The 20,122-nt window shown below is 43.6% G+C and overlaps 1 protein-coding gene across 3 annotated transcripts in view; it reads left to right on the top strand.

Moving 5' to 3' along the window:
* dnajc6 (DnaJ (Hsp40) homolog, subfamily C, member 6) overlaps window positions 1–20,122 on the top strand; it is a 197,243-nt gene that overhangs the window by 21,447 nt on the left and 155,674 nt on the right. Inside the window, exon 1 of one of the 3 annotated variants that reach the window (XM_072511119.1) lies at window positions 763–1,541. The exons of the other annotated variants lie outside the window; for them this stretch is intronic. Within the exon in view, the coding sequence (XP_072367220.1) occupies window positions 1,319–1,541 (223 nt within the window). The 5' untranslated portion in view covers window positions 763–1,318. Of the gene's footprint in view, window positions 1–762; window positions 1,542–20,122 lie in introns of those variants that run through there. 3 annotated transcript variants of the gene reach the window in all.

Genomic DNA, 20,122 nt, shown 5'->3' with positions numbered 1-20,122 from the left:
CGCCCCCTGTACCTGAGAAAATATTACACTGGAAATGTTAACGGACCTTTTCTTCAGTTTATTCATACAGAGGGGTAGCACAGTCGTTAGCACTACTGCCTCACAGCGCCAGAGACCCGGGTTCAATTCCGGCCCTGGGTCACAAGTCTTTGTGCAGAGTTTATGCACTCTCCCCTTCTTTGTGTGTGTTTCCTCACCCAGTGCAAAGATGTGTGGGTTAGGTGGATTGGCCATGATAAATTGCCCCTTCGTGAACGTGCAGGTTGGGTTAGGGGGAAAGGGAAAGAGGGTTGTGCAGTCTCGATGGGCCAAATGGCCTCCTTCTACACTGTAGGGACTGTGATCCTCAGCTGTGTGTAGAACAGTTCTCATTCGTCCAGTTTAAAAACTGATGGAAGAAGAATGAAGTTTGCCTGTTTCTTGTAATGATTCCGTCCTAATTGCAGAAGTTAAGCTAGCTAGCTAAATTATTTGTTGTGATATCACCTTGAACCGATTGTCTTTTTGAGGGGGGAAAATGTCAACATGCCTGAAATAGATGGAGCAATCCTTCAAATTTACATGTGCGAAAATGGAAATCGCTTTTTTAAAAAAAAAATCGAAATTGATAGCGCCGAAATGCTGCTAATCAATATGACTGATTTCTCTGCATCGCAGAGTATGAAGGGTAGGATATTTCGCTCCTCACTCCTACCCAGCAGCTTCTGCATGTGTCGGGATATTGAGTGAGGACAAGATTATGTTCCATTGTCTTTTTGAAAAGCTTCCCAGAATAAAGAACCGGGCATCGCGTGAGACATTACAGAGGGCTGGACGTCACTGGAATAATTCCCCAGGGACAACACTGACTAAAACGAAGAAAATTACTATCCCGCGGGGAGAATGTGAGGCTGGTCCAATTCGAGTCTGTTTTTATTTTTAAATCGAATGCAACATTTCCCATGAAATAATAAATTCTTGTAGCACTGCCATTTTCAAAGACGGACAAGATTGCAGGCAAGCTGCAGGCAGCTGAAGGCTGGAGGTGACCGCCTCCATCAGCTCTCTGGCAAGGAGCCAGGCGGAAGCTCCGAGGAAGACCCGTTAAAGCAGCAAGAGGAAAACTGCTGGGGAAGCGTTGCAAGTGGAAAATTGGTACAGGAAGGCTTTTCGCCTTATTTATTTCCGCCCTCCTCCTCCTGGCTTTTTCCAAGGGAACAAAACCCTCTTCCTCATTCCCCCCCTTTATTTTAATTTTAAGAATTCAGTTCAGTGCACAAGGTCATGACTGGCTCTCTTGTCTGTAAATGAGCTTTTTGGTGACCTCTTCTGGTGCCCCATGAGCCTTCTTGGAAACTATCGCAAGAAGACCAATTATGACGGTTACGAATCTTTGCATTTGGTGGACAGCAGGACCGGAGATTTGGACAGCAAGGTGCGAGCAGGTGAAGCCGTCCAGGCGGTGAGCCCCGTCCCAGTCCCAGCCACAGCCACAGCCTCCACAGCAGCGAGCGGCCCAACACCGCAGCCAGCCCGCTGCAGCAGCACCATGGACAGCTCAGGTAAACCATTGTCACTCGTGGCCATGTGCCCTTTTAAACGTATGCATATCCTTTAATAAGGTATTTTAAACCCCTTGTACTTGCAAATGCAGGTACAAATAATCTGCTTCTCGTGCAGAGAATGCAACCAGCATTTAGACCGTTACAATGTCGTCGTATGATATTGAACATTCGCTGTAATACAAATCTTGCCTTATATTTATTTTTTGTGCTTGGACTAACATGATGGTAATTTAGAAAGCATGTTGTGTTTAACATACCTTTCCACCCCTGCATTACTTGAGTAATGCAATACCTTAGTTAATAAAATAGTACATAAGTGTGTGACTTGTGTGCTCTAGAATTCACATTCCTGGGAGCGGTTTAATCAACAATTTCTTGCTGGAAAGATTTGGGGGAAGGAAAATGCATTGACAAATTCTGTACATTTCGCAGCATGGCGTCCTTCTGCTACGGATTCTAATTGCCTTTAGGTTCATACTTTCCCGCGTTCCCTTTGTTTCTCACTGTACCATTTTGGCTCAACTGCCTTTGTGGAGTTGAATGTTTTAAATGGTCAATGAAATCTTGTATAGCTGAATTTGACTTCATAAACCCATTGGTCACAGTGCCATGGGTTTTGAGCAGCAAAATCTACATATAGTTGGTCTGGTCCTGATGATGTGCAATTTAAAAATGCATAAAACTGTTGAGAAAAGCTTGTGGTGATATTGTCAACTGTGAATGCCTGGCATTTTTTCTCTTACTATAATGTCTCTAGCATTACTGTTCAATTGGTCTGCTATCAGTGTACAAGAATAACAAAGAACAAAGAAATGTACAGCACAGGAACAGGCCCTTCGGCCCTCCAAGCCCGTGCCGACCATGCTGCCCGAATGATTGAGAGATGCTTTTTGTGTGCTTATTTTCATATTGAACCGTCTCAAATTGAATATGTAATTGATCTGGGATGCAATGTATTTTATTTTCTCTGAATGATTTCCCATTTCTGGCTTCTTGAATGTTCTAATATGGTTTTGTTTGAACACAAAGCAGTAATTGCTGATTGATTTTATTCTTATGCATCTGGAAAATCTCCTTTGTATTCCATTTTGTTATACCTTTGAAAGTTTCTAATTCCTGAACTCCAACTATGCTCTGTCACATGTTTCACTACTTGAGGTGGCCATCCCACCATCCCCCAATCTGTACTCAATTTTGCAGGGAGCGTGTGAGGCCTCAAACCTATCTGATACAATCTTGGTAGAAACCAGTTAATTTAAAAAAAATAAGCTGAAATAATTTTGTCATGAGACAAAACATTCAAACAAAAACATTTTACTGTCCTAAGAGTTAAATAAAGCAAGCACTACTACAACGCATACATTTTGGAAACATTTATACTTTAAACCTGAAAAAAGCATCAGCACACTCTTTATTCTTACAGGAATGTGAGAGTTCCTTCTCTTCTCCCAGAACCAACCCAAAGTTTGTCACAGCTCTTAAAATTTCACTTTGATTGCCCTCAGTGTTCCTGCTATTTTCAGACATTTGAGATTTCTTGGGATCCTTTCACTAGCATCCGGCTATGCAACTCTCCAACTCTCCTTCAATATGTCATGAACATGGGTACCCCCAGCTCGAGCATAGTTTTTGCTGCATTCTTGCTTAGTGACTCCGAATCAGAAAAGACCCTTGGTTTCTAATAGTCCTCTGCTAGTCAGCTCTTGGCAGATCACCTTTCTGCTTGTCTCAAAATTGCTTCCAGGCTGACTCCAAATCCAACAGCCTGTTTCCGTGAGAAACCACACAGATAAAACCCAAACAAATAAAACTTACCAGTGTTCTATTTGCATGGCAAGATGGCATACTTGGAATGCCCCAGATAGAAATTTAAACAAATTATCCCCAGCTCCCAAACTGTCATTTTGTTGTGGGGAAAGTAAATTAATAATTTAAACTTCTTATTGAGACAGCTGTTGGCAACCCATCTCTACCCCGCAACTGTTTCCCCACTTCCAGCACTGACATTAAATAAATATAGACCACTTTTTGAATTGCTATCAGCTTCTCAAATCAGGTGCTTTTATTTATCTTGCATTCAAAAATTGCAATCTCCAGCTTGTTCCTACAACCTATGAATCATGAAACTACATATTAATAACAAGCCCTTAAGTGGTCAGTTATTTGCGACTTGAGGGCTGTTTTCCAACAGGCCTTCAGTTTGAGGCTGGTGAAAGGAGTTCACAGGAGGAGGAAGCCTGGCACGTGTTTCCCTGCTTGGGTTTTGGGTGGGTCTGGGAGAAGTACCACTCTGGGTGCTCCCTTCTCCCTCCACTAGTCTCTCCATTAAGACTACCTCCCTTCTCTACCTCCCTTCTCTATCATGAGAACTCCAAATTCACTCATCTGGTCCTCTAGAACTTGGAAACACTAAGTAATCCTTAATAAATTCTTTGGGGGTTGTATTTGAATTACTGGTTGCTAAGATGTTGACTGTATGTTTTAAAAAGGTTAACTTGAGTTCATAGAATAAACATTGTTTTGCTTTAAAAAAAAAAAAACTTTTCGATTTCTGCTGTACCACACCTGCAGAGTGGGCCGTGTGCTCCCCACACACCAATCTATTAAAAGTTGTGGGTCAGGTGAACTCCATAATACACTTTGGGATTCTCTAAACTCTGGCCCATAACACAACCCCTCCCTCTAATAGTCAAAATAATATGCATGATGAACCATGAGTTGTAGAACCCATCCATCCTCCCCCTCAAACTCCAACTTTATTTTCTCTTGTGTTAAGAACTGCAGCAAGTCCCTCTGCCACGCTGAGGCACAGGGCGGAGAAGCTGACCTCCACCCTAACAGAATCCACCTTTGGGCAATCAGCGAGGTGAAGGCTAAGACATCTGCCTCCGCTTCCTACCCTGGCCGATCTGACTCCCCGGATATGGCTTCTCGAGGACCTGATTCGAGTCTCCCATGCACCACCCTTGAGATTATCCTAAAGATATCCCTCCAGTTTTGGGCAGGACCATATGAACATATGAATGTGATTTGCGGGGCACCCCTCAGAAAGTTGGCTCATCCTCGCCCTTGTGAGGTGCGCCCTATACACCAGCTACACCTTCAACTGTTACAGCCCCAACCTCGCACACTAAGTTGAGACATTCACCCTCTGAAGCACCTTACAACACAACCAAGGATTGCTTAATTGATGTCTCATTTGCTTCATGAAAGTACTTGAATCACTAGTCTAAAGAATGGGCGGGATTCTTCGGTCCCCAGCCACGTGTTTCTTGGCTGTTCTCTGGTGGCGGGATTCTCCCTTCCGGCCACCTGCCAGTGGAATTTCCCATTGAAACCACCCCATGCTGCTGGGAAACCTATGGGTGGGGTTGAGCTGCCAAGCAGGCAAATAGAATTGCAATGGCTGGAAAAATCCGGCCAATATGTCTTAGTCCAGGACCGACCGGTGATCAAAACAAAAACAATTATTATAAATTGTGAAGTATTTGCTAGTTGAACTATTAATGTGGTCAGTGACACTAATCCATACACTGAATTTCCTTAACAAAATCAGTTGCACTGTTTGTTTCAAACCATGCCATTGTGCCTTACACTTCCAAATGGCTTGGGGTTTCATTCTTATGTTGTATCTAGTTAGCTGGGGTGGTGGTTGGAAAGACAAAATAATTGCAACTGACCTTTGTGTTCTATGGGATTTGGGTGGAAGTCCACCACTACTCATGATTATGATTGCTATTTAGTGATTCGAGTTAAGAGGTACATGAGTAAATAACGGGGTTGAACATGGCTTTGATACCCCCCTGTCACTTTGTGTCTGATTTAACGCATTTCAAACAGACCAACCAGGCCTGGAATCCATATGGAAATTTTTTTTTTAAACGCTCAACTGAAATTGGGAATTTGCTGTTACCGGGTCATCTACAATGTAAATGGTGTTTTCATAACTTTTATTAGGTTTCCCTAGGCTAAATGCTCTTTGGCTTGAGAGTAGAGTGAACAATATTCCTAGTTTCACTAAGAATCCAGAATACAGACCTAAACTTTCGTGCAGCCAAAGAGGGTCTCTTCCTTATCTAAAATGGTACCAGAGGCCCAAGTCTGGCCTTTGCCATTTTTGCAGGTGGGGAGAATGGGGATGACTGTAACTTGCTTATCGAAGTTCACCAAGGGCAACTGCACATGTAAAAGTGTAGCTGTCTTCAGTCAGACCCAATTTTTGTTAGTGCGATATCCTAAACATGATCCGGGAAGGTCTAAAGTTAACTGAGTTCTTTGGGGAAGTAGGGTACCATTTTGGACACCTTTGGGAGAAGTAAAATGCTCTTTGAGATTGAAAATGGATAAACTAATTGGAGTTGTCAAGGCAGCTAAATTTGTTGCCCGTTAAATATTTGAAAAGAAAACTCTTGTACTTTAACAAAAAAAAATCATTGCTTGCTATTTCACTCTGTCTGTTGACATAGTCTGAGGGCTATTGTTATAAGATTAGTGCCACATGACGGATTTTCACAGCAGTACCATTATCATTGTGAAGTGCCTATCAGTTCACAGTTTGATAGCTCCAAAAGTTTTTAAAGTCTTTGAAGTAGGACTATGAATACAAATGCTTGTTGTTATCAGGAATTAAGTGATTTGGAGAATTTAAATGAGTGAGCGTTTTTCTTTAAATTAATGAATTCTTCGATGGACACTAGAATAAGGTTGACAATTGTTGGATACTGGGTCAGATGGTATGGAGGGTGTAAGGGCAAAGGGTAGTACGTGGGGAGACCAGGGTTTGCTTGTGTTGGTACTGAGTTGGTTTAGGGTCGGTAAAGTGGGGTGGGTGAAAGGGCACGAGATGTCATGGGTTTCCATGTATAGGACATGGGCTGTGTATAGGGATGTGAAGCTGTTTTTCTCGAGTTGTTTTTTGTAGATGGGACAAATTGTTGCATCACTGAGCTGGGCCTTTCGCTCAACTGCCTCTGCACCTGACCGTCCCTGTTCTATTTCCAAATCAATTCTGGGGGAATGGCAGGTTCATTACAGCCCACCTCCAGAAACGAAAATCTGACCACTCGAGACTGTTTTTCAGGAGTTTGTATCGGGAAACGAGAATTGACTCTCAGCTCCTGACCTGGGGGTGAAAATTCAGGCCTTGGTGATGTCTGGGTGACTCTATTGTTCTATTTTTTACTTTCTCTAAAACTGGAAATGTTGTGGTGTTACTGAGTTGTGAACAGATTAAATATTTTGGGTATGAACTGTAAACTGTGAAAAGTGTACAGATGAACACCTGCACAAAAATGTTCACTAATTGAAAGTCCCCGGTAACTTGCATTGTATCAGTTACACCGAGGCTGCACCTTAAACCATTGGATACTCTCAAATTGTGAATTACCTTCAATGCACCAACTGCATTTACAATTTTAAAGCTTTTTGTAGAATGCAGAACCATTTCTCCAGTATCCATAGCCGCAGATAAGCCACTTCTCTCAGTTAGTGAATACTTTCATTGCTCTGTTTGAGTGGTTCATCTGCCACAATGGATATCTCTCTTCAGTCTACATCATCCTCATGTTTCACTGAGCTCCTCTAATTTCTTGCCACTGATCCAGTGACACCATCTCTGCTGCAGAGAACCTAAGCCAGCTGTTAGACTCCCTGGGGTATAGTGAGCGACACAGGTATGGTGTCAGGGGCAATGGAGGGTGTGTATTCATGGGGCTCATCTTGGCAATTAGGTGCCTTATGAGTAAGGGGTATCTCAGGAGTTGATGACTGGTGGGGAGGCCTTGGGTGTCGTATTTTAGGGAGGGATTTGTGACTGAGGAGAGAGGGTGTGGTGGCTGAAGGGAGAAGGGGCTAATAAGAGATGGAGAATGGTGGCTTGGAGTGTTTTGGGGACTAGGGACAGATGGAGATGGTGGGGAGTGAGAGCTCCTGGTCAGGCAGCGTGGAGAATGGTGACTTGGAGTGTTTTGGGGACTAAGGACAGCCAGAGACAGTGGGGAGTGAGAGCTCCTGGTCAGGCAGCGCATGGACAGAATATCATGTGATCAGATCTCCAGGGATGCTTTTAATCAGAGTTGGAAATCTATCACCTCGTTCCCACCTGTATGAGCCAGTAATAAACTCCTTCCTGGCCTCCGATGTGAGGAACTATAGTACCTGAACGTGGTAGTCCCAAACTGGAGTCTGCAGGACATAATCCTCACTCATTTTGGTTGGGACCTGCCAGACACTCTGGCCCTACAGAAAACACCTTTCCTTTTGCAGCCTGTCAGCGAGGATTTGGATATCCTTCTCTCCATGGAAAAAGGTCCAGGGTAACCATGTGCTGAGAAACCCAAAGAATTGAAATTCCATCCTGCTGGCAGAGCTCCAGAGTTGGGCATGATCCCACGTGAGGCTGGAACAATGTTTTTTTTTCTATTCTTTCATGGAATGTAGGCGTTGCTGGCTGGGCCTGTCCCTAATTACCATTGAGGGGGCATTTAAGAGTCAACCACATTGCAAGTAAGGACAGCTAATTTCCTTCCTAAAGAAAATGAGTGAACCAGATGGGTTTTTATGACAATAGGCAATGGTTTCATGGTCATCATTTTAATTCTAGATTTTTATTCAATTCAAATGTCATCATCTGCCGAGGTGGGATTTGAACCTGGGGAATGTTGCAGGATGTAGAGTCAGTGCAGGACATTGGCACATCTGGTTTATTGTACATAGCAGATAACATTTCATAACCTGACACCTGGTTATGACAACTAAAGGACACCTGATACAAGTTCCTTTGGTGACACTAATTAACAATTAAACTTTATTTCAGGTCCAGAATTATGAACTGCAATATTTCCATCTAGTATTGTGAGCTGCGGTACTTTGGATCCAGAATTGTGAGCTATCGTACTTTGGGTCCAGAATTGTGAGCTGCAGTACTTTGGGTCTAGAATTGTGGGCTGCGGCACTTTGGGTCCAGAATTGTGAGCTGCGGCACTTTGGGTCTAGAATTGTGAGCTGACATATTTTGAGCCGCGAATAGAGAAAAAATAATTTGGCCTGCCGAAGCATGATTGAGGAAAAGGTATTGATTGCTAGATGAGATTCAGTGATGCCTATACTGTAAAATGTGAGAAATCCTGTTAAAATTGAATTTCCTCTGTTTTATCTATTGAACACCTCACGCTCCTGAAAGACTGTCAGGCTGATGCATTTTGATGTTTTGGAGAGTGGACAGTTATGTTGCGGATTATGGCTTGAGATCAATACTTGTGTGAAGCAATTCAGTGCTGTTAGTACCAAGTTATATAACCATCTCCTCATCGTTCACCAAATAGATAAAGCCAAGCTCGTGTGGGTGGGTGGGTGAAGAAAGAGAATGTGTGTGGGTGTTAACCCTTGTGTATATAAGCAGAGCCTCCTTTGCTGGCAGCAAACCGTTGAATGTTAGCAACGAGCCAGTGAGACTTGTGATTTCAGTAAAAGCAAAATATTGTGGATGATCGAAATCTGAAATGAAAGCAGAAAATGTTGGAAATTGTCAGCAGATCTGGCAGAGAGAGAAGCCAAATTAATGTTTTGAGTTGACTGTAACTTCAGAACTCAATTTATTGCTTTCACTGAAATACCTAAAATGAAATAAAGTCTGATGCAATTTATTTAAAAAAAATAGGAATGGTGTCCTGCAAAGTTTGTACCAGCTACAGAAATGCAATGTGATGACTACCCAATAGTTGGACGATAGCTTTTATGTTAATGCATCTTGGAAACATAATCCAGTTTTTGCATCAATGTTTTAAGGCTGAGCCGTTAAGTGTTCTGCTTCACGTCTCGGGCTATTGTCATCAAATTAAGAGGGAAACTAAAGGACTTGCTCTTTTCTTGGCCTCGGGTATCCCTAAGAACTTTACTACTGTAAGTACTTTTTAAGTGTAATCACTGTTGTATTGGAGGCAAGTGTGGCAGCCAGATTGTATATAGAAAGATCCCAAACACTGAAATTGGATACATGACCAGATAATTCATTTTAGTGATGTTGGTTAAAGGATAAATATTGGCCAGGATACTGACCAAGCTCTCTTGCTCTTCTTTGAATAGATGTAATAGTCTACCTGAGAGGCCAGATGTGATGTTGACATAACATCTTACCTGAAAGATGGCACCTCTGACAGTGCAGCACTCCTTCAGCACTGAACTTCGAACCGATTGCGCCAGTGAACATCCTTATGAATGACCATTTATCTCTAACATTATTTACCTAATTGATTCCTGAGATCAGTGGGATGAGGAGAGAAGAATGGGCCTAATGATTGCGGAGTTCAGAAGAGAGATGACTTTATTGAAATGTAGAAGATTCTTAGAAGATATCTCTGGTGCTGAGTGGCTCTTTCCCCTGGCTGGAGAGTCGAGAACCTAGTAGTCATTGTCTTGCACTAAGGGGTCGACTATTCAGGATTGGGATGAGAAATGTATTTATTGAAGAAGGTTGTGAATCTTTAGAACTCTCTTATTTCAGAGATGCTCAGTCATTGAGTATATTCAAGACAAGAGATTGATAGATTTATGGACACGAAGGGAATACAGCGATATTGGATATGGCAGGAAAGTAGACTTGTTAGATGATCAGCCATGATCGACTTGTAAGGCAATGCCAGCTCAATGGTCAGGATGGCCCACTCCTGTTCTATTTCTTGTGTTTATGCTATTGGCTTAGTAATTCAATCTCTAATACAGGCATGAGGATGAATTAGAGAATTTGATGGGCGATATCTGCTCATATGTACAGTATCTGAAATCCTATATTGGTGTTCATTAGAAATTCTTCCCCCAGGACCATCCACATCTTCAATCCTATTTAATCAATATCACTCAGGTTATTTGTCCAAATGAATTTTCTTTTCTATTTCCTTCTCGGCTGCAAATAAAGTATTCTATATCCCTGTTGTCTTTCTCATCTATTGGTTTCAACAGTGCAAAAACTAGTTTCCTTCCACAACAACACAATTATTTCCAGAATCTCAAAGCTTCCCTCAGTTTGCTTTGTAACTATTATCTACAGGCTCTTAAAATTGAAAACAATTTAAGCTTTACATCACCTAGCTACTACATCCAGGTTTGACTTGTCCCTTTTCAGTGCACTTCAGTGACTGCACCTTGAGCCTTCACTTGACTTACTTTCTTCAATTTCAAATGAACCAAACTACCCTGTTCTCTTTCCCTTGCTGTCATTTACTTGAATAGGACCAGAGGGTGATCATCCTGTCATTGAAATGAGATGTGGAACTCTGAGCAGGGTAATCTGGTCGGTGCATTGAATAGTTAACCATTTTGGAAGCCAAACTACCTCAAAGCAACAACTCTTTATAGATTGAGGAGTTTAACGTCAAAATGTTCCAGCTGTTGATCAATCATTTAAATTTGGTATGGATAATCGAATTTGGAGTATCAGGATATATTTTCCTCCCTCTTCTAATTTGTGGTAAAGTAGCCATGAGTACAATGGTGTACACGTAATTGTAATTCTTGAAGCTGAATGATTACGCTGTAAACATGAAATTTGGTGCACACATTTCAATAGGATATCAGGTGAAAACTGATTCCAATATGCTCAAAGGAGTTTCGTACTTCAGTTAATCACAGGTTAATGACTGAGATATTTTGAAGTGTTTTCTAGGGTCAATTCTTTTATTTAAAAAAAATACAATCGCTATTAACATATATTTGGTTTTTACTCTTATTTCCTTTGGCTGAGCATAAAGAATCATTCCCATAAACAAGCCCTTTCTCCGCGCAAACCCGAGTGTGAAATTGAATACAGGTTTGTTCAGGGATTAAGCCGACCTCGAATATTATAGCCACAGCGGTCCACAGCTTGGAGAGGCCCTTCGACCCATCGTGTCTGCACCGGTCAAAGACTGACTTCCGGTGATGGGCAGTCGCACATCAGGTGACTCTCCTCCTACGAACCTCAAAATAGGCTCTTTTACCCGAAATAGCCCGCTAATACAGGAAAAAAGTATCCCCCGCCCCTGAACCAACAACAACACGAATGAAGATGCTGAGCAACAGCAACACCAGAGGCCGCAAAGAGACAAGAAATGGGAAAAGCCAGGAGAAGCAAGTGGCTGAACCGGCGAACGAACAAAGCAACAAAGCTGGGGCCACGGCAGAACAAGAAGAACCGGCCGGCCCGCCGTCTGCGGACCTGCCTTCAAATTGAGACTATATATCTCCGACAAATTGATCCATCTCACAAGGGTGATGCATTTAAACTTTTCAGAATCTTAATTCTTTTGGATGATTAATAGTACAAAATTAAGATGAAAATGATACTTCCCATTGATTGCTTGATTCACCTTCGTTGTGGGGAAATTGGCCATATTTTTGGAAGAAAACCTGTTTTGTGAGGCAACATTTCATGTAAATTTTTAGAAATAGATTTGAGGCTATTAGGCTAAACAGAAAAATTTATTTTTTAAAAATAAAAAAATTGTCTATTGAGGTTTTCAACTTTTTACAAAATATTCACCTCAAACAAAGGCAGAAAAATAGCTGTAGGTATCCATGTACAGCACAAAACAATAGTCATTACATAATTGGGAACAAATAAAATCAGACTAATCAAGGACAAAATCCCAACGTGTTCCTTCCACAGATAAATGACTAACTTGTTCCGTCCCACTGCTCAGGGGGAATTGACTAACTCTTACAGCGCAATTTAAACTCTTCTCCAGATCCAGGACAGAACAGGCAGCCATCCTACACCATGGAGATAGCAAAATTACAAAAACAAAGAGAGGACCAGGCACAACCAAAACTTATACTCAGCCTAGAGTCTCCCATACAAGCAGTAATAAGAGAGCAAAGGTCCCAACATCCACAATCCATCTCTTGGCCCCAGATCAAAGGACCAAACAGATCACTAGATCACCAGTGCCACCCTCTAGAGGATAATGTAGGGTCAAAACCAAAGTATTAGCTGGTTGCGATCATTAAATGGGGAGGAACCCACCCCAGCATGGGAGGACTGTCAGAGAGACCCCTAAGAGGGAGGGCCAACCTGCATCCTTCCCCCCCCCCCCCCCCCCCCCCCCCCGGGCCAGGATCAGTATTAGGCCACCCAAATGCCAATGTACATCCACATAGGAGTGTCTATGACACCAAGACTCACCATTTAACACCACCCCAGACAGCCTCTCGGGCATCATTCCCACCCACATGGACTCCCCCCCTCCCCCCCCCCCCCCCCCAATGACATCCCATGGGCAGTATCCCTTTCCAAGGAGCAACAGGATACTGACCGCGATGCTGAGCCTGGCCTAGTCCAGCACCGCCACATTAAAAAAAGAAAGATCGATAATGAGCCTCAAGGGCTCTGTGACACCCCAGTCACTGCACACCCCCCGCCCCCTCCAACAATCCAATAGACACACCAACAGCAGGACCAATGCCCTGGACAGAACAGGAGAAGAGAAAAAAGATACGCCTTTTGGGAGGCGGCACCTACCAGGGCCGGTTTAGCTCAGTGGGCTAGACAGCTGGTTTGTAGTGCAGAACCAGGCCAGCAGTGCGGGTTCAATTCCTGTACCGGCTTACCTAAACAGGCGCCGGAATGCGGCGACTAGGGGCTTTTCACAGTAACTTCATACTTGTGACAATAAAAGATTATTATTATCATTATTATTACCGCCAAAAAGGATATTTCAACCAGCCTCGCAAGAGCTCTGACAACGGTTAGAACAGTCAAAGGGGGGATTACATTAAGAAATGACCGACCTCTCTCCTATAGGCGAGCCCAACAAACCCCAGTCCTCAACAGGAAGAAACAAAAAGTGCAGCCCAAAATGGAAAAAAAAACTCTATGGGGGGCCTTCCTTGAATGTTTGGAGAACTAATCTCTCCCTGCCCTCGAGGATGTGTTAGATAAAGAAACTGTATACAAATCCTAAAATCAATACTCTGCTGAACATGATAAAATCCGGATAACCAAAGATGCAGGACATCACACCCGAAAATTCCCTGCAAACAAATAAATTTTCAACAATGCCAGACAACAACATGATTATCAGGGAGTAACTCCAGGAAAACAATTGAAAAAAGAGGCAGTCATTAAGACAAAGAAAGTAGACATTCAGGATAAAGCAGGATTTGAAACGGAGAGCACTCTTCAGGACCTTCCAAGGATTCCAATGGTCAGAACTAACCTTATTACTTCCAACATGTCAACTCGACCAAGTCCAGCTGGTCGATTACCTAGGCTCCAGCAGTGGGGGTCGGCCTGGCCGGTTCAGGCAACCCCAACCCCTCTCGACCGACAACAGGAACAGGACACACAGTAGGGGTTGGAAAGTCAACACAACTCCAGGTCTAGAACACAGGATTAACTGTGCTCCATCGAACTTAAACTGCGCGGTCTCCAGATCGAGACTCCCAAGACATTAAGCAGTTTACCACCTCACTGGAGACACCATACAGAACCGGATTCCTTACATCTGAATTCCTCAAGATAGACAACAGGCCATGCAATGGGAACTCAACCATGCGGAGGTGACCTTCAACCAGAGACTTTGCTCTCTCTGCCAAAAGAACGTTCTTGTGTGCCGTCACTGTCACCATAAAGACCCCTCGCAGCTCTTGGAATTGGGCTTTAACATCTTGCATTGCAGGGCCAAGACCACTAGACGGATCACCTTCATCGCTAGCAGCCATCATCTGTCTGTGTGCACCATATCGTCAGGGTGGGAAATCCCAAAGGGAGCTACGCCACCAAAGACCAGGTCCCACCCTAAATCCCTCCAGCCACTACGAATCAGAATCCATGAGGAACAAAGCATGCTTTATGACTGAAAAAGTGCTGAAGCATAGACCAATAAATCTCGATACATAGTTGTAATAATTGCAGTAGGTGCTGGGTGAAAGGCCAAACTTGTTTATTATAAACTGAAAATAAAGCCTCGACTGCAGCCACAAAATGAAGGCCCCAGCCCAGGATTATCGGAAACTGGGTGTGGGGGGGCTACATTTCAAGATCCTGCTCCTGCCCAGATGGACAGTCCTCCCTCTGCTCATCACGGGAACTTGTATTCTGCGGAGCCCACAGGGAGATCAATCAGCGATTTTTCCCTCCCACCCCTCCCTGTGAGGATGATCGTGATAGTATAAGCCATGCAAACTGAAACAAGACATGAGATGTGCACTAGAGTAAAAACAAAGGTTGAAAGTTGAGCAGAGCCAGAGTTCTCTCAGGCTCACATCATGTGATTTCTTACCCCCCCCTCCTCCCCAGGATACGTTGATTATAATACATTGATCCCATTTCCCATATCCTTCAATCCTTTCTCTTCAGTGAAACTGCTTCCTTGGTTTTATTTTATTCTATTCCAGTGGTTCTCAAATTTTTTTGTCCGCAGTACACTAAAATGGGGAAAAAGACCCTGTGGACTGCCTCCTAATCCTGCCCCACTGCCTTTGTTCGCCACTACCAACCCACCAGAAATATTAGGAAGCATGGTGCTGTTTTCGTGAAGGCACCAATGAGCGAATGTTTGGTCCCAAGTTGGAAAATGTGGTTTTGTCATTTTCAACTGGTTCCTCCTCTGTTTTTAGCTTAACCTGAGTTCAAAACCTGAACTTGGGATTGTGTGTTGTAACAATAACCTAAATGATGCATTATTGTTGTATGTGCTTATAACTGCACATGGGAGCCGATCTGGTTGGGTAAGGTCATGTGAGTGGCAGCAATGAGGTTCTTGTTGTGTTATGTAGTTTGGAATAACACAGGCTGCCACTTGGTGCAGTTTTAAGTAAAAGATGCTCCAGACTTTGAAATTGAGTTCAATGTGTTTATTGAACTATTAGCACAGTTCTCAATGAGTTCGACTCTCTGCTAATCTAATTGTAGTAACTCAAGTCTAACTGAACCAGCCTGCTCTAAGCCACGCGCTGGGGTATGATGCTGAAGATACACCCTGTCTCACTCTGTAGATATGGTCTGTGGCGCGGGGTGTGAGTGCCTCATCCCTTTTATAGTGAGATCCACCCGAGTGTCCTTTTTTAAAATAAATTTGTAGTGTACCCAATTCATTTTTTTCCAATTTAAGGGGCAATTTAGCGTGGCCAATCCACCTAGCCTGCACATCTTTGGGTTGTGGGGGCGAAACCTATGCAAACATGGGGAGAATGTGCAAACTCCTCACGGACAGTGACCCAGAGCCGGGATCGAACGTGGGACCTCGGTGCCGTGAGGCTGCAGGGCTAACCCATTGCGCCACCGTGCTGCTCCCACCCCTGAGGGTCCTGACTGCTCATTGGTCGTGTCCTATTCTAAGTGTTCATTAGCTGCATGTTTGCACATCATGACAGTTCTGACCTGTTGTATGGTGTCAGCGGTAGTGGGTATTTGTGCATCTGATTCCAGGCCCACCTGACTCTCACCGACACCAGCGGTCTCCAAACCACACCATTGATAATGCCAGGGATTCTGTATGCATGATTAACAGACATCTCAATTTTCCTAGCCACTTGTGTGTGCATTTACTCCTAGCTCTCTCTTGTGCACCCTCTTTATGGTTAGTTTATTTAGTTCATCATGCATCTCTTCATTCTTGTTACCAAAATACATCTAAATTTTATCTTCCACACATCTGCCCTTTTCACCAGTGTACGTCCTCCTGAAATCTGTTACCACCCATCTCATTAGATGTGAAACTCCGAGATATGGTTCTGCTACGGTCACCCGAGAAGGGGTAAAGTGACTCATATCAGGTCTGACTGTAACTTTTTTTGTCAATTTGGGGAGGATGTCCTTTGTCAATGCTGCAGGAGTCCCACTGTTACACTTTCAGATTGCAGAGAATTAAGACGGGTTTTCTTACCCAAGTTTATTGAAACTATTCCATGAACTTAGAAAAAACTCGGTAAATCGCAACCACCATTCTTACGCCATACACATTCCCTGGGCCCATACACTGTAGTAAAATTGGCAGAATAAGAGCATAGCTTAAGGATTTTCTAACTGCACAGTAGCACAGTGGTTAGCATTGTTGCTTCACAGCGCCAGGGTCCCAGGTTCAATTCCCGTTTTGGGTCATTGTCTGTTCGGAGTCTGCACGTTCTCCCTGTGTCTGCGTGGATTTCTTCCAAGCGCTCCGGTTTCCTCCCACAAGTCCCGAAAGACATGCTGTTAGGTAATGTGGGCATTCTGAATTCTCCCTCAATGGACCTGAACATGCCGGAGTGTGAGGCTTTTCACTGTAACTCCATTGCAGTGTTAATGTAAGCCTACTTGTGAGCATAAAGGTCATTGTTATTATTATTTTATTATTATTATTATTTTACATTCCTGAAGAAGATACAACAAAGGTATGGTTAGCTGTCTTTGGCTGGTCTTGATGTGGCAGGTCCATGTTATGGCCGTTATACTCAGTTGTTGTCTTGGGTGCAGTTGTATGGAGCACATTTCCACATTTTATTCCTGAACGATCTTGTTTGCAGTAGATTTCATTTCTCAGGATGGTTACTTTGCAAATTCAGACACAATATGTTGGAGGGAGAGAGCAAACTGCCTTTTGCAGATGTTTGCAGTACAGCATTCTGATCTCACATCCTCGTAGCACTAGCAACTTTGAAATTATACCAGCATACCCAAGTAAAGTCCTTTAATACTATTGCTCTTTCTGTTTTACTAGTATCAACCCCTGGGAGACTCTTCTTCTCAGCTGTCTTAAATAGGAAACCCCTTATTTTTAAACGGTCTCCTATTTCCCTCTCCCACAAGGGGAAACACCCTTTCAGCTTCCACCTTGTCACAATCTGGCATTTCAATAAGATCACCTCTCATTCTTTGAAACTCCAATGCACGCAGGTCCAACTTTTCCTTGGGTAACCCTCTCCCCAGGTATCAGTCTAGTGAACCTTCTCTGAACTGCAAATCCATTTCTATCCTTTTTTAAATAAAGAGACCAAAACTATACACTTTACTGTCGATCCGGTTTCACCAATGACCTGTATAAAACATTTCTACTTTTATATTCTATTCACCATGCAATAAATAACATCATTCCATTTACCTTTTGCATCACTTGCTGTCCCTGCATACTAACGTTTTCTGATTCATGTACCACGACATCCAGACACCTTTGTACCTCGAGTTCTGCAATCTCTCAATTTGAACAATGTTCTGCTTTTCTATTCTTCCTGCCAAAGTGGCCAAGGTCACATTTTTCCACATTACAATCCATCTACCAAATTTTTGTGCAGTCACCTGTCTGTTTCTTTGCAGGCTCCTTATGTCCTCTTCACAACTTACTTTCCTACCCATCTTCAAATTTCGCAACCATAGGTTTGGTCCCTTTATCTAAGTCATTGATATGAAGTATAAATAGTTGAGACCCCAGCACTAACTTCTGTGGCACTCCACTTGTCACATCTTGCCAGCCTGAGAGATCCATTCATCCTGACTCTCTGCTTTCTTGTTAACTAACTAATTATCTTTCCATGTTAATATGTTACCCCTATACCATGAGCTCTTATTTTGCATAGTAATCTTTGATGTGGCGCCTTGCCAAATGCGTACTAGAAATTAATTACAGCACATCTACAGGTTCCTCTTTATCCATATAGCTTATTCCTCAAAGAACTCCAATAAATGAGTCAAACATGATTTCCCTTTCATGAACTATGTTGATTCTGCTTGATTGCAGCAAACTGTAAAACTCAATAGGGAATCCGTCAAGACCGGGTGCTTTACCCGTCTGTAGTAACCAAATCCAATTCATGACCTCCACTGGCCCTATCACGCCTCCAACCCCTGCTTTCTCTCCTCTTCCACCTTTAGGGAGAACAATCCATCCAAACATTGCACCGTTGAACCCTCCTCCAGGGGCTCTGATTCATACAGCCCCCGGTAAAAGGCCTCAAACGCCTCGCTAACCTTCTCTGGAACAGTAACCAACCCGCCACCCGAGTCCCTGACCGAGTCTCCTGAGTGGCAGCCTGCAATCTCTGCTGGTGAGCTAACAGATGGCTTGCCTTCTCCCCAATCTCATAAAAGGTCCCTCTTAAGTGTTGCAGCTGGTTCACCGCCTAACCCATTGACAACTCCAAATCCATTCACAATTTCTTTCTGTTGGCCAACAATGCCGGTGTTGGGGCGATCGAGTACTGGTGGCCCATCTCGAGAATGGAATCCACCAGCCTCTGTCCTCCGCCTTTCCAGATTTATCCCTATATGCATTGTAAGAGATTATCTTCCACCTAATAACAGCCCTCAGGGCTTCCCAGAGCGTGGAAAGTGAGACTGCCTCATTGCTGTTAACGCCACAGGAGGATACACACTCTCAAAATCTCTTATCTGCAAGCAACACCATGTCCAATCACCCCAGGGGTGGCAGAGAGCAGCCCGGCTCCTAACATCAGGTTCACAAATTGCGGAACATGATCCGATATAATGAGTGCTGAGAATCTCTCTTCCCCCCCCCCCCCCCCCCCCCCCCCCCCCCCACACACACACACACACACCCCCAGGGAGAAAACGCCTACCACCACGAAGAAGTCAATGCGGGTTAAACCCAATGGATAAGGGGGGGGAAAATCCCTCTGATACCTAAATATCCAAGGGTCTGCCTCCCACCTGTTCCATGAACACCAATAACCCCTTCACCACCTCTGATGGACTCAGAGACTTAGGATTTTACCTATCCAATCTAGGATCCAGAACACAATTGAAGTACCCCCCCCCCCCCACCCCGCCCCAATAAGATGATGGTAATCGAGATCTGGGATAGAAGCAAGCATCGTATTAGTGAATGCCGTGTCATTTCAATTTGGTGCATATAGATTTACCAACACCACCGATGTGCCCACCAATGGCCCACTGACAATTATATACCTCCCACTTGGATCTACTAATATATTAACCACAGAAAAAGCCACCCTCTTATTAATCACAACCAGTTATGTATCTATTTTCCTGTGATGCCACACTGAATGCAGCCTCTGTGGTCTGGAGCCACCGACTGAACTGGGGACTGAAGGGCACTACTTTGTCCTCTAGTGTATTGCTGCAAAGGTCCAAAGTAAGCAATTCTTCCTGTCAATAATTTAATTAAAATTTCAGGATGCATATGAAAGTAACTTTCTGGCTCCGGGTTCCCCCAGACATCCCCAAGTAAGGATTGCCTGACAACCACCCAGGAAATTCAAACTTCTGTTGGGCAATTGCCCTGCAATTGGAACCATCTGGTGATTTTTAAATTACAAATTTTTTGGATAGTTCCGACTGTCTCAGCAGAATAGTTACCCAGGAACTGTTAGAAGAATTAAAAACGTTTCTGACTCCTGGATAACGATAGTCCTGACCACCCCCGATTGCCAACCCAGCCCCACGTCCTACCCACTTGCCTTACAAACCCATCTTCTGAGTCTTCTGAAAGTGACTAGACGTTTCAACTTACCTGCTTTACCTAGTGCCATATAAAAGGGACATGACTTCCTTACCTCTGACTCTGCAGTTCTCAACTGAAGGTTTCAGGAGCATGTTGCCCTACACGCTTCTTACCTGGCCTGAGTCAGAAGTGTGGGCAAGAAAGGATCGG

This window comes from Scyliorhinus torazame, chromosome 7, assembly GCF_047496885.1.
Source record: "Scyliorhinus torazame isolate Kashiwa2021f chromosome 7, sScyTor2.1, whole genome shotgun sequence".
Lineage (NCBI taxonomy): Eukaryota > Metazoa > Chordata > Chondrichthyes > Carcharhiniformes > Scyliorhinidae > Scyliorhinus > Scyliorhinus torazame.
The sequence above is the reverse complement of the archived record's forward strand: the minus strand, read 5'-3'. Positions and strand labels throughout refer to the sequence as shown.